The 24709-nt window shown below is 43.1% G+C and overlaps 1 protein-coding gene and 1 long non-coding RNA gene across 2 annotated transcripts; both read right to left on the bottom strand.

Annotated features, from left to right (window-relative positions):
* Positions 1-1859: 1859 nt before the first annotated feature.
* Positions 1860-11970, bottom strand: LOC144509256 (uncharacterized). The gene is made up of 6 exons (XR_013500427.1): positions 11858-11970; positions 8854-8960; positions 7256-7566; positions 6431-6574; positions 5058-5335; positions 1860-3150 (listed from the first exon to the last, which is right to left on the bottom strand). It is a non-coding gene; the product is annotated as an uncharacterized LOC144509256 (long non-coding RNA).
* A 2632-nt stretch (positions 11971-14602) lies between these two features.
* Positions 14603-18040, bottom strand: ndufs5 (NADH:ubiquinone oxidoreductase subunit S5). Its single transcript, XM_078237831.1, has 3 exons — positions 17950-18040; positions 15571-15788; positions 14603-14903 (listed from the first exon to the last, which is right to left on the bottom strand). The coding sequence occupies exons 2-3, from the start codon at positions 15784-15786 to the stop codon at positions 14799-14801; spliced, it is 321 nt and encodes a 106-aa protein (XP_078093957.1). The 5' UTR covers positions 15787-15788; positions 17950-18040; the 3' UTR covers positions 14603-14798.
* Between the last annotated feature and the right edge of the window lie 6669 nt (positions 18041-24709).

Genomic DNA, 24709 nt, shown 5'->3' with positions numbered 1-24709 from the left:
AAAAGTTATACTTAGGCAGGCTTACAAACATGAAGGCCTGGTATTATTTCTGTTCTATGCCAAACTTACCCTATGAGCAAAATTATTGAGCACAACTGCCTCTGTGCCTGATTAATACATTCACTTCGATCTCACTTTCATGTTCAAGCTGCATTTCAAATGCAAATTATAGGCACCAGATAGATCTCGATAGTGAATGTGGGCAGTGCATCAGCAGACAAACTGACTGAAACCATGGCAGACTTTTGTCCTTTGAAGTGTTGGAGAAGGGCAGTGTAAAAACGTGGAGCCACATCATTATTGAATTGATGGCTGATTCAGAAGCAGATTCTCGGTGCTCATTACATCACGATGGTGGCAGTGAACGTGACAAAAGATTTCATCTTTTTGCTTTTTAATCTTTCTGGTCTCTGTAATCGATACTGCCAGCGGGTCCACTCAATCGTAATCGTGAAAAAGCAGACCACAGCTTCTTTGTCTCGGATAGTAAATTAGCACATTTGTTTCACAATACTCGTACAATTGAATATCACCCCTTAGATTGATTTTTGTTTGTCATTGCTGGTTACCCTTAAGGTCCTGAAAGTAATTCGATGCATCTGAGTTTACAGGTTAAAAATAGAGCATCTTTCTGGAAAACAATCTTGTCTCGAAGTTTTTCTCACATAAATTGTTTTTGTTTTACCCTCAAAAGTAAGTGAAGGAGGATGAATAGAGACAGTGATTTGTACTGTATCTCAGTTAATGGGTAAATTGCTGTTGCTGCAATTACGCCACTAGCAGAAGCAGAAACTCAGGCCTCACATTAGTAGATTCAACGGAGTGGAAAGAACATATTTTAGACTGACAAGCACCATCTGTGCATTAATCAAAATACACACATAATCAAATCCTATTGTTGGAATGTGATGACAAAATGCATTTTTTAGCTGCTCACATACTAGATGTCAACCTTGGATAACCATTTTTTGACTTTTTGGAAATTCCCGCAGCATATTTTCATCTGAAAAGCTTTCCAACTGACTGTAGTTCAGCCAATTGAAAGCCGATGGGGATTGAATTATGAAAAAAAATATTTCTCAGACAAAGTGCAAGTATTGTGAGATCACTTTCTGCTTTAGATGTTGACAGGCTTTAGACAAACTCCTTTTTGTAATAAAGAGAGAACATTGTTGCAAATAAGTACTGAGGCGGATGTGTGGAAATGGGGTGGGTTGCGGTTGTTTAGGCTTGCAGGAAAATGCAGGGGTCAGTGTGTAAACTGAGCTGCTGTTGTCGGGAATATATTTCTCTCTGTCTCTACATGCACACACCGACTCAAGTCTGAAACCAAAGAATGTCAGTTTGTAAAAGTTGTTATTGACTTCTGAATGTACTGAGTATGTGCATCATATATATATATCTAATTATCTCTAGTTTCATGGGAATATTTGAAGAAAGAGACCAAGGAAATACATTAGACGCAGCAATAACACTGTCTGAACATGTCTTGGGTTCGTGTCACCAAAATGCTTCTTCATTCAGGCCTGAGGGATCTTAACTTATTCCTTTACGACATTTCTTCTGTTTCCTCTCATTTCTGAAGTATTAAAGGAAAATGTAGACCTCTTTGTTGAACACAGAACTTGAGGCAGGATAGTCGGATACCTTTTTCCCCTATAATTGGTTGAAAACTGGGAAAATGCATCTGTATGACTTTTCAGCCAGTTATTTGCATTTTTGATTGGCTCATTTGCATCTGTGTTTTTGTATTCACCGTTCTCTCCATTTGAGTAAACACTGAGCCTGTGTCTACACCTGACACTGTGCTAGAGATCAGTCCCTTAACATGTGGGAACTCCCAAGGATAAATTAATCTTCTGCATCCTGAGCTTTAATCAATATTCGAGATATAATGCATTGATGTCTTGACATTATTTTCTCAAAAATATACCTTATTCATAGAAGTTGCAAAAGTACATCACAATAGCTCAAATCTGACATGACATAAAGTGCATACAGTACAATTTCTTTCCTGGGCATCTGAGGTGCCTCACTACACTTACAGTTTAATGTTATATTTACAATATGCATATGTATTTCATACCAATTATTCTCCAGTACATGTAGACCGAAGTTTTTTTCCAACAATTCCAGCCCCTTGGTGTACTATGGTGGGTAGGCCTTAGACTCCAACCTTACCCTTAGGGTTTCAGTGGTTGTCCCAAGCTTTGGTGCTTCCCTCAGCATTTAGTCCTGGAGCTTAGAATGTGCCCCATATCTTGATAAATTGCTTTTTCCAAGAGCACAGTGTAGTGATAAAAGGAGTATAAAACCTTGTGACACAATATAACCACCTGGCCCACTACCACAATATGGCAAAAAAGGTTTTTGTTAGAGATAAAATGTTGAATATGTATAAAATAAATATAATTTTCTGATGATGAGAATCGGTCACAGTTTTGTTCTGCACTTTTATTCATTTTAAGGGCTGCCCAAATGTTTGTGTGGTTTACAGCAGGATTGAATTTGCGCCTTGTATTTAGAGATCCAGTTGAGATGGTTAAGTAGGAACAAGCTTCCTTCAATGCTGACCTGAAACTAACTAGGAGGAAACTGGGTGTCTCTGCAATTTTCCACCATCAATTTTGGGGAAACCCTTCAAATCTGCTCCAGTCATTCTACAATTAAATGACTAAAATGAACAGATTAACAAGGTTGGGGCAGAATCCGTATCACACCCCTCTTTGCCATTATATCGCTCTATGATGTCGTAAAATGATTTTATAATGGAACAAAGATTTAGTGAACTCAGTTATCTGCTTTAACCTACATCAGTTTGCTGTTGACTAGATAAAAATGTTTCTTTTTGTTCCAATAAAAATGATAGCACAAGGATCCCATAAATCTATGTAATTTCTAATTTACAACTTAGTAACAAGGCCTGACAAAGGCCAACTTTCTGAGAAGACAGTGGATGATTGATTTGATGATACAAAAGCAGATAAGTAATAGGATGCTGAAGGCAGTAATACAATCTGGGTTCAGGAGATTGTCAGAATGTTGCTTCTGGAGTGCCTCAGGTAATGTTATAAACCACAACTATGCTCCTGCCTTCTTGTTTCCTCTTCGCCCATCATTATTCCCTTTATAAAGAGCTGTCATTGCAATCTGAGTAAGACAAAGATGAAAATCAAAAAGGATATGAGAAATCAGACAATAAACAATAATATTTATGGAGAGAGGTAGCACATTATCTCACACATGTAATACAAAGACACTTAAGATTTGCAGAGTTGGAGTCAAAACAGGAAGGGGAATGCTTGGTAAACTATAAACACTCCAGGCAATTGCAATTGGCACTGCTGTAACAGGATGATCATATATACCAGTCCCAACTTCTCAAGACAACCATAATCACAATGAGTTCCATAAATTATTTCCAAATTGTGAATGTAACAATGTAGAAGGATTTCTCTTTGGGCCATTTCATATCATGTTTATTATGATTTTAGTGTCTTTACTATGAGAATATGATGTGCGGAAACTTAGTTGTGTGAAAGTCTGTACAATTTCATAGAAACCCTACAGTACAGAAAGAGGCCATTCGGCCCATCGAGTCTGCACCGACCACAATCCCACCCAGGCCCTACCCCCATATCCCGACATATTTTACCCACTAATCCCTCTAACCTACGCATCTCAGGACACTAAGGGGCAATTTTAGCATGGCCAATCAACCTAACCCGCACATCTTTGGACTGTGGGAGGAAACCGGAGCACCCGGGGGAAACCCACGCAGACACGAGGAGAATGTGCAAACTCCAGTGACCCAAGCCGGGAATCGAACCCAGGTCCCTGGAGCTGTGAAGCAGCAGTACTAACCACCGTGCTACCGTGCCGCCGTTACTGCAATCAAATTACCCTTGTAATTCATTTTGAAGCAATAGATCTCCCCTTTTTTTCAGGCTGTGTAACTATATTCAAATATTGTATAATTAATCTCCTTAGTGCAAAAATGCCTTCAAATTCTCAGACCTGGACAGCAAGCTGATTTGTTATTTTCTTATTGCAATTAGATTAGCATTCATTTTTGTTGAAAATTAGTTTTGAGATTTGACAAAATATTTCATATGAAAAGGTTTAATCACACTTGCATGTAACACTGCGATTAATTTGTTTTTGTTAGCTCTCAAACATTGCTAAATAGGGAAATATGATTCTTAAAAAACTGAAATGTCTGAAAATAGTTCAATTGTACATTGACAGAATAATACTAAGTTGATCAATGAACCAATAATCTTCCCTACAACACCTACAAGTTCTAATGTGAAATAACCACTTATTTAATAAGACATTACTATGGGACATGGATAGGAAGACTTAAAAAATAAGCACAAATTTCAGCACATAGTAAAATACAGCATAACATGATGTGGAGTTGCCAGCGTTGGACTGGGGTGGGCACAGTAAGAAACCTCATAACACCAGGTTAAAGTCCAACTAGTTTATTCGGAGCTGATGAAGGAGCAATGCTCCAAAAGCTCGTGATTCCAAATAAACCTGTTGGACTTTAACCTGATGTTGTGAGACTTCTTACTGTGTTATAGCCAAACTGAGGGAATTAAAAATAAAGATGCTTGACTCAGTTTGATCTATGTCAATTTTTACAGCACTGCTCCGTAGGTTTGATAATGCTCCCTGTGGCATGTTTGTGGACATTTTAACTACTTTAAAGGTGTTAGATAAAAGTAAGATTTTATTGTTGCAAAAGCAGAGGCTGAAATGTTACCACCATTCACGCTGGTGGATTTTCCCATCCCGCTGCAATGAACGGAGATTTGGCTAGCTGCCAAATTCTCCGACCTCGCCGCAGTGGGAGCGTGGCCTGAATGGCCAGTAAGATCGCGCCCATAACAGCTGTGTAAAATACAAACCTGTGTCAGAAAATCAGGCAGTGAATGTGAGATTTTCCAGTGCACAGCTGTGGATCAGTTGGGTAGCAGTCTCCCCTGAGTCAGAAGGTTGGGAGTTCTGGTCCCACAACAGAGACTTGTGCATACAATCTAGGCCCATACCTCAGTGCAGTTCTGAGGGAGTGCTGCATTGTCAGTTGCAATCTCCTGGTTGGGGTGTTAAACTGAGACACATGTAGCGGGATTTTACGACCTCGCTCCCAACGGAGAATTCCGTTCTGCGAGCCTCGCCCGCCCCGATTCCGATGCGGAAGAGATGGTAAAATTCGGACCATGGTCTCCCTTCTCAGGTGGGCATAAGAGATCCTACGGCAGTATTTTGAAGAACAAGGGAGTTCCCCCAGTGTCTTGGCCAATGCATAAACCTCAACTAACATCACCTGAAGAAAGAAAGATTAATTAGTTGTTATCTCATTGCTGTTTGTGGGAACTTGCTCTGCACAATTTGGCTGCAACATTTCCTACCCTACCACAGTGACAATACTTCAAAAAAGAGCTTCATTTTTTTAATGTGGGATGTCCTGAGATTTCCTTCTGGTTTTGTTCAAAGTTTTTAAATTCGAGTTTAATTTTAGACAAGTGCTGAATTTTACTTTGTAAAATTTCAATTAAAGAATCTGCATAAAATACTGGAAATAGGGATTAATAGTAATCATCGCAGTTCAATGGAAAAACTGTTAGTTAGCGAGGGATGTGGTTTATTGATAATGTGCAGGTTTTAATTAGTATATCCTATAGAGCAACTTTACCATTTGAGGAAATTATGTAATGTGGAGACAGTTGAGGGACATGTAGCAGGTATAAGAGAAGGTGGAAAAGGAGGTAAATTGTAATGAAAATTTAGATTTGGAGTGTTTGATCAAGCTTAATATGGAGCTCAGAACTGTAATGTGTTACAGTCCCCACTGATCTGGTGTGGTTATAATTACAATGTTAAGTGTATACTTCAATACAACTGCATACACTAAATGTGTAATGGCCTATGTTATAGTGGCCAGTGGAAAAGCACCATTGACCTCCGAGAAAAGGTATCTATGAAGATCTAGCAATCTCTAGAGTTTCCCCTTTCCCAACTGCAGTTTAAATTTGGCACCAAGTGTAAGGGATGGTGGAAAGTAGGTAACGAACTAATGAAATTCACACAGTGCAAGCCAGAATGTTAACAGTACTTAAAATCTTTCACTTTTAATTTAAATTTTCAGATAACGAAATAAGTGTATGACGGCACTGAGAATCTAAAATAAAAATAAACAGAATTGTGAAAACAAAACTTTAATGTTTCTAAAAATGTTGAAGTTTTTAAATACTGTGGAGTAGTAATAATGAAGCCAGTATGTCGTTGAAACCCCAACTTCAACAAGGTGTAATGTATTCCAAGGTTTTTACAGCAACACTCGCGTGGAGGTTCTCATCAATTGATGATTGCAGTCTATGGGAACCTCTTTAGCCACCCATGTGAAGGGGCATGAACTTACTGTGGAGTTGTGTGTTATTCACCACATCCCCAAACTCTGAAAGCCTCAGTGGAGTAATGATGACAAATGCTGACAATTTCAGCAAAACCCTAGCTGATAAGTCTGCGAATACTTGACTTCGATGCTTCAAGAACCTTGTTAATCCTAAAAAATAGATAAACAGTTATAAATAAAAACTCCTTTAAGAAGAATCTGTTACAGCTCTAAACTAAACAGAGGACAGTTTTATCTGCCGGTATATATTATGAAAGTAAATGTCATCCTGAATGGAATATCTGAAATCATTAGACTGTCAAAGTGTCAGGTTGAGAAAAACATTAAAGCAAAATTGCACTTATCCTGCTATGAATGGAATTGTAATTGTAATTCCATTATTCAGGCAAGTGCACTACATCTTAAAAAATGCTTCATTATCACATTGTATTAAAACCCTATCCAATCTGTTTCTTATCATTCAATTCAGAGTCCCCTATGACAGAGACGTAAAGAAAGAAAGACTTGCATTATTATAGCGCCTTTCATGAGAAGCAGACACCTCAAAGCACTTTACAGCCAATGAGGTACTTTTGAAATAAAAACAGAAAATGCTGAAAAAACTCAACAAGTCTGGCAGCATCTGTGGAGACAGAAATAGAGTTAATGCTTTGACTCGGAAGAAGAGTAATACAAACTCAAAACGTTAACTCTATTTCTCCACAGATGGTGCCAAACCTGCTGAGTTTTTCCAGCATTTTCTGTTTTTATTTCAGATTTCCAGCATCGGCGGTATTTTGCTTTTATTGGTGTACTTTGGAAGTTGAGTCTCTATCGGAATATGATACGTACTGGTCAATTTGCACATAATGAACTCCTACAAATAACAATAATGGCCAAGTTATCTGTTTTTGTGATGTTGATTGAGGCATAAATATTGGCCAGGACTCCCTGGCTCTTCTTCCAGGCGATTTCTTACAACCACCCAGGGATGCAGATGGAGTCAAAGTTTATCTCATCCGAAAGACATAGACGAAAAAGTATCTCTTTAAAATGGAGCAGGCAAATCATCCTGAGGTAGCAATGAAAGAATTCCTCCGAACAAGTAACAACTGCAATGAGGCATAAGGGGGATGAGTTTCCGTTTGTTATCGCCGTGTAACCTGTGCAGAATCAGACAGAATATGGAATTTAAAATTTAAGTGAGATATGCGCCCAAAACAGCTTTGACACATTTTTCATGATTTTGTTTATGTTGGATCAAAAATCACTTTGCCCCAAGCATGCACCACCTACCTACAAACCGACTAACCATGTCCTCAGGGCTCAGTGGAGATGGTGAGTTCCTGACAATCGTGCCTATTTGGGAGGCGTGATCATATGGAGCTTGTATTTTATGGCGCAGACAGTGTAAGAATTGCAGTGATCTTAACCGTTACACATTAATTATAATTAATTTACATCAATCAAATCAATACTCTTAAGAGAAGGCACATGGCATTAAAATGTTTCCAGAGAAAACAATGAAGGGTTAAACAAAGGTTTAGCAGCATCTATAGGACCGCTCCTCATATACTTGAGTCTAATTAGTTATTTGCAGTCACTAATTATTAAGCTGATTTATGCTGCTGCGTGGAGCGGAATCATGAGACATTGTGTGTTTGGGATCATGCATATCAGTTTTGAGTGGGAGCTGGGGGCAGGATCCGGAGCTCGCACTCTCTGTGCATGAGATCACCGCAGGGGGCTCAAGTTCCGGTGAAGACTGGGAATCGCTAATCTCGCCGGCGAGATCGCGATCTCCGATTTTCCCTGCCCCTTGGCAGCAATGTGATCAGGTTCACACCCCAACCTGTGCTGGAGCAGTGCCGGGGACGGGTTCTCCTCTGTTTGTGGTGGGGAGCAGACACTGAGGGTGATGGGGATGTCGGGGATGATGCGGGCGGGGGTGGGTGGGGTGGGGGGAGCAGTGGATGGGGTTGCCAGGGATGATCAAAGGGTGGCAGGGGGTGGGAATTGGAATGCCAGGGATGATTGGTGGAGGGGGGGTGGGGGGGGGGGGGGGGGTCGCAGATACCTTTGTGACGGGAAGGGGGAGGGGGTTATTTCTTATTTGTGATTGGGGTGCCCTTTTTAAAGATCTCTGTGGAGCCAGTTTCCGGCTCTAAGAAACCCCACCCCACCAACCAAGCCCACTCTTTTATTTGCTTTCAGTGTCAAGGTCTGGAGAGAAAATAAACCGGCTTTATCGCCAGAACTGACACTTTGATAAATTCTTGAAAGATTCCTCTCTGGAAGTCTTAACTCAAATTGGAAAATCAGTGCATTTTGGCGCCAATTCCCATTTGTGCCCAACACTAAAGCTGGACCACATTTTCACTATTATTCTAACAATTATCTGACTTGTAACATGCATTTCACTTCAGATTTAAAATAAGTGGTGCACTTACATACAGTCTGCTGGTCTAAGCATCTTCAGCTGCTTCATTAGTGACCTCCCGTCCATCAGCAGGTCAGGAGTGGGTACAATTCCTGTTCACCTCCATGAATAAATCCCCTGGTAACAAAACAACTAATACTAAGGCTTGGGCTGATAAATGGCAGGTAACATTTGTGCAACACGTAATGACCTTGCCCAAGGCTTAGCCATTTTCCTGGACCTAGAATGATACTATCAATGTTAGGTTTCCCACCATCATGTTGACAAGCCTTAACCGAATTGGAATTTAAACCCCCATGGCTGCAAAAACAAAGCAAAGGCTGGATACTCAGTGATGAACTGTTCACCTGCTGACTCCATCAAATCCTTTCCACCATCTACCATTTTGTCAAGAGTGTGTCACAGACAGGAGAGTTTATTTATTAGTGTCACAAGTAGGCTTACGTTAACACTGCAATGAAGTTGCTGTGAAAATCCCCTAGTCGCCACACTGTTCGGGTACACTGAGGGAGAATTTAGCATGGCCAATGCACCTGACCAGCACGTCGTTTGGACCGTGGGAGGAAATCGGAGCACCCGGAGGGAACCCACACAGACACAGGGAGAACATGCAAACTCCACACAGACAGTGACCCAAGTTGGGACTCAAATCTGGGTCCCTGGCGCTGTGAGGCAGCAGTGCTACCACTGTGCCACCGTGCCGCCCAAGAGACAGGCAGACTGTACTTATTTCCTTTCACCACCTGCCTCGAAGTAGAAGGTGTTTTAAATTATTTTTGAAGTATGTAATGGTGTTTTCCCAAACCTTTAGTTTGTGATCTAATTTACTAATAACCCACAGCAAATGTGCATTATGATTAACTCGGAAAGTTAGTTCGCTTCACATTCTAAACCTAAGGGGCTGGCAATTTTACAGTCCAGTGCATGTATGCATGTGCACACACACACACACACACGTACACAGTAAAGGGGGTTTAGAAGCAGTTTTACAACTATGAATAGTAACAATACAAGAAGCACAGGAATGAATATTAGTTCATGTGATTTCCGGAGTCAGACTCCAACAAGGAATTCTTTCACATCGGAGTTTGCGTTCAGCTGGTCGAAGACCGGCGTTGTAGAATCCACTTTACAGTTGGTGCTGATACCACAATATGAAGTACACAGAGACTGGGTCAGTTCTGAAGCTGATGGTAGGAAATTTTCCATCAGTAAAAGGCTTGAGATGCAGGCTGTTGTTCTACTCTGAGGTCTGCTTCCCGGTGATTGACCAGTTGGATGTAAAACAGCAGATGGTTTGAGAGGCTAAAGATGTAATGTTAAATTATCCAAAAAGGTCAGAGGCTTGGGACATGTCACATTAAAGGCTAATTGCAGCTTAACAATCAGTTTCTGTGCACCTGACCAGAATTCTATTGTTCCTCCTTAGGAGAGAGAGAGAGAAAGGCAAGTTATCATCTCTTTTGGTAAAACGAGTTTTAAATCTCTCTCTTTTGTCAGTAAGAGACTAATTTGCAAAATTGGTACCTGCATCTGCATCTAAGGTGGATTTGGAAACTGTGACATTTCCAATGATACATCTATTTGGTTGGTGATTAAATATGTTTTCTGTACATACAAAATCAATCTTTGATTTGATTTATTATTGTCACATGTATTAGCATACAATGAAAAGCTATATAGACAAAGCATACTGTTCATTGAGTACATAGGGGAGAAGGAAAGGAGAGGGTACAGAATACAGTATTGCAGTTATAGCTAGGGAATAGAGAAGGATCAACTTAATACAAGGTAGGTCCATTCAAAAGTCTGATGGCAGCAGGGAAGGAGTTGTTCTTGAGTCTTGTATTCTAAGACCATGCTGTGAAAACTTTCATATCCTGATACGAAACAGCCTTTGTTATTTTGAGAGAATAAGACCTGGTGTCAATCAGCTGTTAGTTCCGCAGAAGTGACATGTCGTAATGATCTTTTCGCTGATCACAAATCGCGGAACACCAGAGGGTTGGCCTGCCGCCAGTTTGACATCAACACCTGTATTGTAAGGTAGCCTATTGACTTAGCATCACTGTGCGTATTTGTATCATTCTTGTAATGAAAGCTGCAAAACTAAGTTTCTGCATTAAGAACCTTAATTCTTGGCAGAGACATGTTTTTCTGTGGGAATAATCAGCAGTCATTTGGTTCAGCATCCACTCCCTCCATCATGGGGTGGCACGGTGGCACAGTGTTAGCACTGCTGCCTCACAGCGGGAGGGACCCAGGTTTGATTCCGGGCTTGGGTCACCGTCTGCGCGGAGTCTGCATTGAGTCTGCATGTTCTCCCCGTGTTGGCGTGGGTTTCCTCTGGGTGCTCTGGTTTCCTCCCACAATCTGAAATATGTGCTGGTTAGGTGCTTTGGCTGTGCTAAATTCTCCCTCAGTGTTCCCGAACGGGCATCGGAGTGTGGCGACTAGGGGATTTTCACAGTAACTTCATTGCAGTGTTAATGTAAGCCTACTGTGACACTAATAAATAAAAACACTGTACCTAGTTCACATACGTGGCTAAAGTATCCCTCTCCCAAGACCTGTGCTACGAAGGACAAAAGTAGAGCATGGTGCAAACTCTGTCAGCTGTTAAGTTGTCCTCCAAGCCACACACCATCTGGACTTGCTCATACATCATCCCCCCTCTCCAATTGTTAACATTGTCTATTTAACACCATTGTGGCATCACTATCACCACAGAGAATTGTAAGTGATCAAGGGGAGGACCCACCACCACCTGCATGAAAACATTTCCTCCTTAAGTTTGTGACCGAGGCTTCCCACAGTAGTTTCAAGGGGCCCAAAGTTTCAGTGCATTGGTGCTGAGTAACACGATACCAGCCCATCTAATAGGAAGCTCCCAATTTCAATTAATATCCCAAGGAAACGTCTCTCCAGAGGAAATGATTATGATTAGAAGAAAGGTTCTGACAATGGAAGACACCCAGAATAAATAAACCTTGGTTAATAATTGCCATAATTACCTTTCCATGGAATCCCACTGGATTAGACCTTGAGAAATCAACAGATAAAAGGAAATGCTTTGTGGGTTATCCATGATGTAGAAACTGTTAATTTTTGCAAGAAATAAAAACACGTTTTGACCAGAGGTTAAAGACATGAATTGAATGTTGTTTTTAAAAAGAATCAAGATGCACTTTTTAAAAAAATCGATTAACTTGCAGCTTTTAAACAGTTTTAAGGCGCCATCCGCCATCTTAATTTTGTCTGTACAATATAATCTCAACCTTTAACAATACTGACAGCGGGAGCAATGACAGGAAATTGCAAACAGGTAATTAACTTCCCCACTTGGGAGTGGGTTCATTACTGAACCGGTACTCTGTAAATTCAGATTGATGGAGAATCCAAGGACCATTACTGGATTTCAGCCATTGCTTCCCCGCCCCCAACAAATACACCAACAAACAATGATTCAAGATCAAAATAAACCATAAACCTTCTATCTTTCAACCCCTTTGAAAAGAGAAAAGGAAACGGTGACCAATATTGATAAGATGGTGGAATGGGCAAAGGTTACTCAAACTGTAAGACTGACAATGATTTTAGTTCATCAGCTCACTTGACGGAAATGTTCTACTCACTAAAGATGAGCAAAGCAGCAAGCAGAGGGGAGGCCATGGTCCAGTGGTATTATCGCTAGACTATTAATCCAGAAACTCAGCTAATGTTCTGGGGACCCGGGTTTGAATCCTGCCACAGCGGTTGGTGGAATTTGAATTCAATTTTAAAAATATCTGGAATTAAGAATCCACTGATGACCATGAAACCATTGCCGATTGTCGGAAAAACCCATCTGGTTCCTTTAGGGAAGGAAATCTGCCGTCCTTACCTGGTCTGGCCCACATGTGACTCCAGAGACCTCAGCAATGCAGTTGATTCTCAACTGTCCTCAAGCAACTAGGGATGGGCAATAAATTCTGGCCAGCCAGCGAATGAATAAAAAAAAAAGCAACTGGAATTCTGACTGAGCTCAGATAATTTTTAAGGAACTTACTGGTTAATGATTCCTACTGTACTGATTTTATACAAAAACTCCATGACTTTCAACATCCTTTAAAGTGAATTTTAATTGTGTCCAATTTGCTTTAGTGAAAATGTGCTTGAGATGAGTCATCTGTTATGTTCCTTGCCACCCCAATCACCAGGAGGGTGACTCCCTCGCCATTACTTGTTGAATCAGTGACTGCCCCTAAGGTAGAACGTTAAGGGTGGCGAGCGATTGGCACTCTCCAACCAGAGAGTCGGTGCCTGTAAAAGGCCTCAAAAGGTGAATGGGTTGTGTGTGTGCGTGGGGAAGGGGACAGCGGGAAATTCCCATGCATTCCCCACTTCAGAGCCCACCTTGAGGGAGCGTAAAATTCTGTTCCTTCTGTTTCTTTTTCCAGACTTTATGGTGAAATGGAAGGCAATGGCTTCCTGGAGCTGAAGGATAGTCCGTGGGAAGGAGAACCCTCAAAATAAAATGAAAAAGTTAATTCAGGCAGATTTATTGCTCTAGCGATCAATCCATTGAAAATCTCATCCGGTTCCACTTGCAGAGCGGGTCAGCACTTCCAGGAAGCTGGTGGTGTGGCAAGTCTATGGCACAAGCTGGCATTTTAACGTGGGAACACCAAATACTTGTGGTTAAGGTTGAAATAGGTACCAATGTTACCATTATCACCACTTATTAGGTTTCACCTGTTGTCAAAGGGATGGGAACACTCTTCCCTCCCTCACCCAAAAACAGATAGAACTGGACTTCCAACAAACAGCTCAATTCTTCAACTGTGGAGAGAGCAAGAGCCTCACATCAACGTACCCAGCGAATGAGAGGCAACCAGACGATCCTGAAAGCTGTGTTGTACCCAATGCAAGAGTCTCATGTGCACTAACTTGCGTTTATATAGCGCCTTCAAGGTGCTTTTTAGGAGCATTCACAAAATTTGACTGAGTCTCCAAAGGAAATGGGGCAATCAAAAAGTTGGTGAAAGAGATTGGTATTAAATTAACAGGAGTAATGAGGTGGGGAGGTTTACGCAGGGCATTCCAGAGCTTTGGGCCCAGACAGCTGAAAGCAGAATGGTCAATGGCAGAATGATTAAAATCGGCCAGAGTGCGAGGAGCACAAAGACCTCAGAGGGTTGTAGCACTGGCAAAGATTATAAATAGGAAAGGGCGACATTATGGAAGAAATTGAAAACAAGAATGAGAATTTTTTTTAAAATTGAAGTGTTGTTGGATAGGGAGGCAATGTGGGTCAACAGGTATTTGAGTGACAGGTGAATGGGACCTGACATGAAATTAGGATGAGTTTTAGCTGAGTTCAGATATACAGAGGGTTCAATGTGGGAGGCCAGTCAGGAGTACATGGCAAGAGTTGAGTGTAGAAGTAACAAAGAGAGGGATGAAGGTTTCAGAAGCAGACAAGTGGAGTCAGTAGAAATGGGTAATGTTACAAAAGTGGAAGTAGATAAACAGGATAAGGGATGGAAGCTCAGCTCAGGGTCAAATAAAATGGAAATGGTTCAGTTCTGTCCCAGACTGTGGTCAGGAAGAGGGATGGAGTTAAGCGGCTGAGCAACAATTCCAATGCACTGATCTCGCATTTTAGGTTTAACATTGCATTTTCCAGACTGCACCAATTATACAGGAGACAGGATTAACAAAGCAAGACTGAGGCTACAGGATCTTTAAACAAATGAAAAACACAGATAAGCAAGCAGTGTTATACGAATTTGAATTTATTCTCTGATGAGAAATTATATAGATTTCGCCAAACCCACAACTAAACACGTGACATACAAGCTTTCACAATGATCTTTAACAGACCGACTGCAGTGTTTCAATCTTTGGCTGGAACGGTTGGGAGGATCCTCACTGATGGTTGCTCTTGCCTGTGTGATGGAGCGAGAGCAGCACCTATGGGCGTTGCTCGTCATCGCCGGTGTGGTGGGCTGGAGGAGTGTACTTGCCTTCCTTCATCAGCTTTTCCTTTTGCTTCCTGATTTCCTCCAGCCTCTTTCTCTGTGAAGGAGGCAACAATGTAAGCAAAAGACTTGGTAAGCTCGTGGAGATCTAATCCTGTTACCGGCAATGGGGAAACACGGTGGCACAATGGTTAGCACTGCTGTTTCACATCGCCAGGGACCCGGGTTCGATTCCCAGCTTGGGTCACTGTCTGTGCGGGGCACGTTCTCCCCGTGTCTGCGTGGGTTTCCTCCAGGTGCTCCGGTTTCCTCCCACAGTCCGAAAGACGTGCTGGTTAGGTGCATTGACCCGAACAGGCGCCGGAGTGTGGCGACTAGCGGAATTTCACAATAACTTCATTGCAGTATTAATGCAAGCCTTACTTGTGACTAATAAATTAGTCAACGTTAAACTTTAATTACGACATGGCAGTATTGTCATGTGTGTTTGCCAAATGGGTTCAAAATCAGTACAGAGTGGGGAAAGGAACCAGGTTAGTGTGATACCCACGTTTCAGATCACTTCCACCATTAACAGGAACCAATGCCTAGTCTGTTTTTGTGAGACTCCAAATAATTTTTCACACAACCTAAGCTCGAGAGGCTGAATCTACAGCTGCTTTTTTCAATATTACAAGACAATTTCATACCCAGAGTTACAGTTAACTACAGTCTCTGTGACAAGACAGCACATCATCCCAACCTCACAGCATCTGGTTACTCACCAATTTCTCATGGTGCAAACATTCATGGAAATCATCCACTTCCAGTTTACACTCCTTCATAGCTCTGGTCTTCCCAAGTCCATGTGCACACTCAATCCACTCCTTCTCAAATGTATGGCAACGAGCTGCCCGTTTGTTGGGCTGTACACCACTTTGGACCAGCAGCCATTTGTCGATATTGAGACCTATCTTCTCCTGGAGATCATACAACGGCATAGCTGTGAGAAAGGAAATCACAAATTAACTGATGGAAATAAATGGAGTGTTACGCATTTGGGTAGGGGAATTTCCAAGCAGAACGCAGAGTGGGAGAAGGGTCTGGGTGTGTTACACATCACTTAAAGATCCATCAACATGTTCCATAAGGCTATTGTGAAAGCAAACAAGACAATATCATACAAGAAAGACTATTCTGTCGTTGTAAAAGACTGTGGTCTCAACTGGAATATTGTGTCCTGCTTAGGATTGCTTATTCGCTGAGGCCCAGGAAAATGTTCAGTGAAGAGGTACTAGATTAATACTTTGTTCAAAGCCTCTCAGTTGTAACTAGACTTGGAGGGAGCTGGGCGATTTTTACACTAGGAAAGTATAGATTTTGAAGGCATTTGATTGAGTCTTTTAAAATAAGGAAAGGATTGCACCTGGCCTAAGTGGATATACGAAACAAGCTTTATAGATTAGAGAGACCAGAAGAAATAAAGAGATTCACAAGCAGAAAAACACAAAGTTAGATTTTAGGCCAAACCAGTTTGCATAGAGTCACTAACCTACCGAACAAGTTGCAGCGAATGCAGAATTACAATAAATATTGAAAAGGAACTGGCTGAGCTTAGACCGGCGTCATATCTACATCACAGAATTGTTACGGCGCAGGAGGCCATTTGGCCCATCGTGTCGACACCAGCTCTCCAAACAAGCTTCATGACTCAGTGCCATTCCCCTGCCTTTAACCCATGCTCCTACATCAAAAAACCATCTAATGTCCACTTGAATACCTGAATTGAAGTCACAATCTTCCTCTGTATTAATCATTGCACAAATTTAGTGTCATCTGTAAATTCTGATTCCAGAGTCCAAATGGTTTAGATAAATGGGGACAACCATTCCAGCACCAATCCCTGTGGACCATTTTAAACCTCTATTTTTTTTTCCAATCAGCTTACTGTTTGTTCTCTCACTCCACAGATTCTGACTGTAGACATGAGTCTATCAAAGGACTTTTGAAAATCCACAAATGTTACATCTACTCCGTTATCTACAGAAAAATATTCTTTTTCTGTAGAATCCCTACAGTGCAGAAGGAGGCCATTCAGTCCAACTCTCTGAAAGAGCATCTTGTCCAGGGCCAACCCCCACCCTATCACCATAATCCCACACATTCACCATGGCCAATCCACCGAATGTGCATGTAGTCTGGAGGAGGAAACCAGAGCACCCGGAGGAAACCCACGCAGACACAGGGAGAACATGCAAACTCCACACAGTCACTCAAGGCTGGAATCGAACCCAGGTCCCTGGCACTGCAAGGCAGCAATGCTAACCACTGTGCCACCCTTTTTATTGCTATTTCAATGATTTCAATAAGTGGTCTACAGTTTCCAGGACTCCGTGCCCCACTACCTCATTTTAATATGCAGAATGGCAACCTGTCCATCAGTGAATTGATTTAAATGCTGAAAATCTCTGTCCTCGTTCGAGGCTGGGATTCTCCGATGCTGCTGAAAGTGAATCGAATTTTGGCTGCAACACCAAATTCTCTGTTCTTACTTGCAGCGGCACAGCCATGGACGAGATCAGAGAATCCTAACCAGACAACCTTCCCCATCCTCGCTCCATTTGCCTTTCCAAATGGAGTGTATTGAAAATTCCCTCCTGTACGAGTGACACCACTCCCAGTTTTTTAATTCATATATAGCATGTGGGCATCGCTGGCTAGGGGGCCATCATCTATCGCCCATCCCCAATTGCCCTTGAGAAGGTGGTGGTGGGGAGCTGTCTTCTTGAACCGCTGCAGTCCCTGTGGTGTAGGTACACCCACAGTGCTGTTAGGGAGGGAGTTCCAGGCATTTTGACCCAGTGACAGTGAAGGAACGGTGATATATTTTCAAGTAGGATGGTGAGGGGTTTAGGGGAAGCTCCAGGTAGTGAGTGGTCCCAGGTGGACACTGTGCTCTCACTCTCTCTCTCTCCCCAAAGCTGCCCCAATCTCACCTTCACAACCCATCCTCCTCCCCCCTCACTCCCTCCTTCCCTCTCTCTGTAACCTCATGGGAGCCTCTAAATGCTGCCGAGCTGCCTCTCTTGGCGCCTCCCGCCGGGACCCAGGCCGACAATCAGAGGGTTTTAGCTCGGATCACAATCACACCGCGTCCCCCTCACCTTCCACACCAGCTGCTCCACTTTCCGGCCTGCCGCAAAACGCACGCAAAGTTTACGACATTCACGTCCTGCCGTCACTGATGGAGCTCTGCTGCCCCCTAGAGCTGGAGAGCGGCAGCGCAATACAGCCTGAGTCAGCTTTTCCAGCACAGCCTGGATTGTCCAGCACAGCCTGGATTGTCCAGCACAGTCGAGAGGAAAAGTCGGGGCAAGTTTAGGGGGAATATGTACTTAATATTATTTTTAATATTTCAACTGTCAACCTAGCAGCCAGCTACACCTCCAAGTCCCCTAATATCTTTTGAATCCATTACTACACGTTACTTCCTCTGAGATGTGTTAAAATTTACATTTGATTGATTTGAATTAATGTCCCGGACTTTGAAGGATATTCTAGGCCTCATTCATTCACTTGTTCACATGTGGTGTGGCCAGAGGGAGATTCTTGGCTCATTTTCCGCTGCTGCTTCATCCTGAGCCGCTTTCTTCACAGTTTTGTCAGCAGCAAACTCCAGTTTGCCATTGCCTTCCAACCTCAGAGTCAGGGCGAGGAGGAGGTCCTGAGTCTACCTCTGCCGGAGTAAAACCCCCACTGTTGACGTTACTCTGAACCACACATCTGGCTAACCAGCGCACCATTCTAGAATTATCTCGTATACTGAGTGAAAAGAAAGTGGGATAAGTTGGAGGATCAATAAGGGTAAATGTTACAGCAATGCTGAATGACAAACAAAGCAATTCTGGAAACACACACATCCTCACACTCACTCCCTCATGCTGCCTTATCCTCTCCCACCTCCCAACCCCTCAATACCCCCATGGTCCTCTTGCCCCTTGACAGCTGTGTCAACAACCCCTGTTTAGCTGAATCCATTAGTGGGATTGGAGTTTAGCCAAGCATTCATAATTAAACTTAATTGCACAATTGTATGAACAAAACCTCCAGAACAGAATACATGAAAGCCTTTGAAGTCATTAAAATATCTTCATTTGTTCAAGATTTGAAGCAGTCAAACAGATGGCTGAGCTGAAATTAAATGAAAAGATTGAACGACGGGACAATTGACACAGTCAATTCCGAATTTCAATATTATTCAATGCTGAAGAGCATTTTATCAAGTGGAAAATGTGCAAAGCATCTGAAGACTCCCATTTTCACAATGCTGGTCAAGTTAACGGTAATTCGCCTTTTAAGAGCAAAGCCCCATCATCAATCGTTGCATTAAAAATATATGTAACTTTTATAGCATTACATTATGACATATGAAGTTGTCAACACCTTTTGAACTTCGCTGTCATAGGATTGTGACTCCAGACTAGGGATTTCCTATGGGTTTATGACCCCTGTGAACAGATGTAAACCATGTTACCTTTAGAAGTTGGTCGAAATTATGGGGGGATCTAATGTGCTCATTTCTGCAATGGAGCCAGCAAGGTTGCAACTTGTGGGTTTGCAACACATCCCCTTATCCTGCCCTGGTCAAAACCGCCTGCGATGAGAGTGGGGGCTGGACTTGCACTTCTGGATCCCAACCACCTCTTCTCCCCACCCCCTCTCCACTGACATGGGTCTGCACACTTCAGTAAAGGAAAATTCAGCCCTCGTTGTATCCTGGAAGAAAAGAAAGATCATACCCTGGGTGTAGAAAACCCCACCCTCATCAGACTTGTATTCCTGCAAAACACCAACCCCAGTTCTCCCTCTCAGATACATCTATCTGTCTATCTATCTGTCTGTCTCTCTGTCTCCGTCCATCCCTCCCGTCCATCTCTCCCTTCGTCCGTCCATCCTTCCGTCCGCCCATCCCCAGTAGGCAAGACTAGGGAGAGACCAGGATCAGAATGCAGATATTTGCCAAAGCACACTTCTGCATTTGACAAATATCTTAAATTTACGGGCGGCACGGTAGCACAGTGGTTAGCACTGCTGCTTCACAGCTCCAGGGTCCCGGGTTCGATTCCCGTCTCGGGTCACTGTCTGTGTGGAGTTTGCACATTCTCCTCGTGTCTGCGTGGGTTTCCTCCGGGTGCTCCGGTTTCCTCCCACAGTCCAAAGATGTGCGGGGTAGGTTGATTGGCCAGGTTAAAAATTGTCCCTGAGATGCGTAGGTTAGAGGGATTAGTGGGTAACTATGTGGGGGTAGGGCCTGGGTGGGATTGTGGTCGGTGCAGACTCGATGGGCCGAATGGCCTCCTTCTGCACTGTAGGGATTCTATGATTCTATGATTTGGAATTGTGACCCTGACCTCAGGTGGATTCCAACATTCAGGTTCTTTCATGTGAGACTTTGTCAAGGATTTCCTGGCATCACAAGTTGCTATTTGTAACATTCTCAAAGGAGTCAAGGGGATTTGATAAAGCGGGACCATACCTTCTAGGTCTGTACTGACTGTTCATTATAAAGTCATTAATATACAGGCACCACTCCAATCTATTCTGTTGTCTCATTTCAGTGTTTCTCTAGCTAATGATGTAAGGCTAATGGAGTTGTAATTACTTGGGGTTGATATATTTCCTTTCCAGATATAGGCACTATGCTCATTACAGAAATCAATGAGATGCAGTTTCATCTGGAACTTTCAAAGTAACTGTACATATAATCCATTCCTTTAAAGACAAAATCCTTTCTCTTTGTGCAAAGCCATTATTCCAGCTGAGGGAATTCTTTGTGAATGACAATTGCCTGGGATAAGGGTGCGGGGGTAGAATTTTCATTCATTAATGTGACATGGCGGTAGACTTCTCATTACTTAGAAGTGGCACGGTGGCACAGTGGTTAGCATTGCTGCCTCACAGCGCCAGGGATCCGGGTTCGATTCCCAGGTTAGGTCACTGTCTGTGCGGAGTCTGCACGTTCTCCCCGTGTCTGTGTGGGTTTTCTCCGGGGGCTCCGGTTTCCTCCCATAGTCTGAAAGACGTGCTGGTTAGGTACATTGGCCATGCTAAATTCTCCCTCAGTGTACCCGAACAGGTGCGGGAGTGTGACGGCTAGAGGATTTTCACAGTAACTTCGGCCATGATTCTCCCATCGCGATCCGCAACTTTTCTGGCGGGTTGCGGTGGGAGATGCGCGTCGCTGGTCTTGAACGGGGATTTGCCGGGAACGCATGCACATCTCCCAGAGTCGGAGAACAGTCGCTGGTCAGACCATACTGGAAACCAGCAGGAAAGCAGGTAAGTCATTTAAATCATTTTTTAATATGTTTTAAATATGTTTATTAGTTCATTATCGGGACCTTTCAGGTCCCGTTTGAATCTCCCACCCCGCCAGGAGTACTCCATTCCGGCGGGATTTACACTAGCTCCCCATGTTTGGGGAACTATTGGGAGACCCCGCTGGAATGAAGGGGGGGGGGCAATTGGGGCTCCCCAGGGGGTCGGGCAGTGGGGGGTGGTGCCCCCTGGGCATGGGCACCCTGGCACTGCCCAAAGGGCAAAGTGCCCATGCCCAGGGAGGCACCTTGGCACTGCCCAGCAGGCATCGGGCAGTGCCAAGGGGGTGGGGCCTATTGTGGGCGGTGCCTGAGGCGATCGGTGGGGGCGGGCGTCCCACTGCCACTCTGCAGATCGGTCTGGGATGGAGGGAGGGCAGCGATTGGGGCGGGCGGGGGGGGGGGGGGGGTGCCTGGCTCCGGGGGGGGTGTTTGACCCAGGGAAGTCAGTGGGGGGGAGGGGTCTGCCGGGGTGAGGGGGGTTCGCCACTGCTGGGGGGTTGGGCTGTACATTGGGGCGCTTCGGGATGGGGGGGTCAGGGCTGGCCCAGGAATTGCTCTGGGGGCCACGACCGGGCCATGGAGGGGTTGGAAGGGCAGCACTGCAGGGGTCCCGGACTGGCCAGTGATCAGGGAGTCTGACAGATCGGGACCACTGTGCATGCGCAGAGTTCTAGAACTCTGGTGCGAATAGGCCCCGCCCCCCCTAGGTTTTTAATGAGATTCGCGACTGGGACCTCTGCAGTGCACAGAGTGCGGAGATTCAGGTGAGAAGCTGAACTGGAAAAACAGTCAGGATTTAGAGTAGTTTCCCCGCCATTTCAGCACTTTGGGAGAATCGCCCCCTTCATTGCAGTGTTAATGTAAGCCTACTTGTGAAACTAATAAATAAACTTAAAATTACTTGAGTACGGTCCAGAATCCAGAATCAATGTCCAATAAAGTTGGTGGGCTGAAAACTGATGCTGTATAATTCACCTTTCCATTGGTGTTGACAGCGTACAGTGAGATGGCCACATAGAGAGGAATCAGTCTTATCAGGGAAGATAAGAATTTCCAGCAGAAACAGTGTAGATAGGGCCAGATGTCCAATTGGGCCAGAGCTTCTTGTTTGTAAGGCTGCTAGTCAGATGAATAAAATGCATTCAGAAGCTTTGCAGTTCAGTTAGGCAATATTACTGGTTCCACCAGCCAGAGCCCCATGTTACATGACTCCCACCTCTCCACACTGTCTTTGACAAAGGACATGTATCCCTTATCTGGGGAGTCAAGATTGTGAAATGTCTCAACTATTGAGTATCAAAGGGAAAGATATGTGGCCCTTTGTCCTAGCAGACAAGCAGATTCCTGTTGGTCTGCCTGGGCTATGAAATGCAGATGGTATTTGTATAGCTCTGTTTGAATTTGGTCTGTGTAGCCCATAGGAGATCATTAGTGGCTCTTCAGGGATAACGAGATGCAATTTTCCCCAATACTGCCAGGTAGCTGCTTTTGTTCAGGGTAAACACAGTAAGAGTTTTAACAACGCCAGGTTAAAGTCCAGCAGGTTTATTTGGTAGCAAATGCCATTAACAAAATGCCTTTGTTCAGGGTCACAGACAGACATGGATTCAGCCATTTTCAGGTCTCTGTCCAGTGTGAAAGTTTTAGAGATTGTAATGAGCATATCTCTATATGTTTTATAAAAAATGTATACAGGATGAGATCTTAGTCCCTCACACTACCATTGAGTTGAATAAAACTGCACCTGGTGATCATTTTTAAATAAACCAAGAAATCCATCTGAATGGAAAACTGTGATTTATTTTTAAATGCTGCCTATTGTGCTGGTTCATTGAAGATCTTTGTAATTGTGCAAATTAATTTTAGTAGAAATGTGAACTGCAACTTAACCAATACAAGCACCATTTGGCTGCAATTTCCCAATACACTGAAAGTGGAAACTGGACCCCAGTGTACTTATGCATCAAGTTCCCGTTGAACTGAATTCTGCACAAACAGTGTAGGCACTTGAAACATGGAACAGCTCTGTCCATTCCTATTGTGACGATACTGTGCCATTAAGAAATATATTTTAATCATGTTTCTGGACAGGATGTTTTTGTAGTCCCTGGGATATTGTCGGTGCCATGTTGTCTGTAGCCGGTGTCTTTTAATGTTACTGAAACAGTATAATTGACATCATGTTTGTTTTAATCTGAACTAATGCAGTGTTTCATTGTTTCAGTGTTCCCCTGGGATGGCAGAGTAGAGTTTGATTGGGGGTGATTGACAAGTCAGGCCATGTGACTAGGGGCAGCTATTTTCACAAAGAAGGCCAGTTTTAGCTTAGTTTTGTTTTTCAGAAGCTGCTTGAAGCTGAGAGAGGCAGCAGTGTCCCCCCCCACCCCCCACACTCTGTGGAGTTGAAGACTCTGCTCTGTTGTCTTGGTGGCTGTTTTTGGAAACTGCCAGAGACGCGGTTTACTTCCCTGAGGTTTTGCTATTTGGAGGATATAACCTTCTCTGAAGACTGCTGTTGGGTTCGCTGTCCAGAAGTGTTAGTAAGCTGGAAATCCGACAGCATGTGAGCATACATGTTTTTGTGCTATCTAATGCTGAAGAAGGATGTATGGCTGTGGGATATTGCTTTACATTGGAACAACAGAGATAGCTAGCTGTGTCATGTTTAAGTCTTGTAATTGGTAAAAGTTATACTAATTATTTTTATTATATCCTAACTGTTCTTAAATAAACTTTATTTGTTAAAAACGTCTGAGCGGGTCACTTGAATGGTACCTGGAGTGAAACATCTTATGCTCACCCGTGCCAAAATCAAATGTAAAATTTAGGGTCTAGGCTGACTTCACAAACACCTTGGAGTTTCACCTGGGTTTTAACACTATTATCTTTTGTAGGCAGACTTTGGGCTGTGTGTGCATTGGAGGTCATGTGTACCGATGAAACAACTTTGGCGATATTTCAAAAATAATTCATTGACTGCACAGTATCCCGAAATGCCCTTGAAGATGTGAAAGGCACAATGTTCTTTTTCTGGTTTAACTTTATAACAGGAATAGGTTCTCCGTCAAATCAGTTGTTAGGGTTTTGGAAGCTTTTATTTTTGTTTAAATTCCATTTGATTAAGTAAATATTCATGTTGATGTACGAGGTCAAATCCTTCCAAGAAATAATAGCAGACACCAGTCAGCTAATGAAAGGGGATGTACAGTACCTAATAATGGCCACAGTGAGGCAGCAGACAACCACTTTATTGACTACCTCCAGAAATTGTCAAAACATTTCATTAGGATTTTTGATTGGGTGAATTTGCTGTTTTAAATAATAAAAAATAAATTAGGGTTGAATCTTGTCTTAAGTTTAAGATTAAGCAAAACAATAGGACTGGATGCATTCAGTATTATAAGGTGTTTTAGAATGTATTTTGTTTTCCCTTTGTCCTTGCTCTACCCCTCCAAGGTGCCCACACAATAACTGGAACAAGAGGGGATCTTCTCCCACAGATTGCGTTCAGCCAATTCTGCTCTGTCACTGAATAACAGGAGCA

The sequence above is a fragment of the Mustelus asterias genome, chromosome 21 (genome assembly GCF_964213995.1).
Source record: "Mustelus asterias chromosome 21, sMusAst1.hap1.1, whole genome shotgun sequence".
Lineage (NCBI taxonomy): Eukaryota > Metazoa > Chordata > Chondrichthyes > Carcharhiniformes > Triakidae > Mustelus > Mustelus asterias.
Note: the sequence above shows the minus strand (reverse complement) of the source record. Positions and strands in the feature narration are given on the sequence as shown.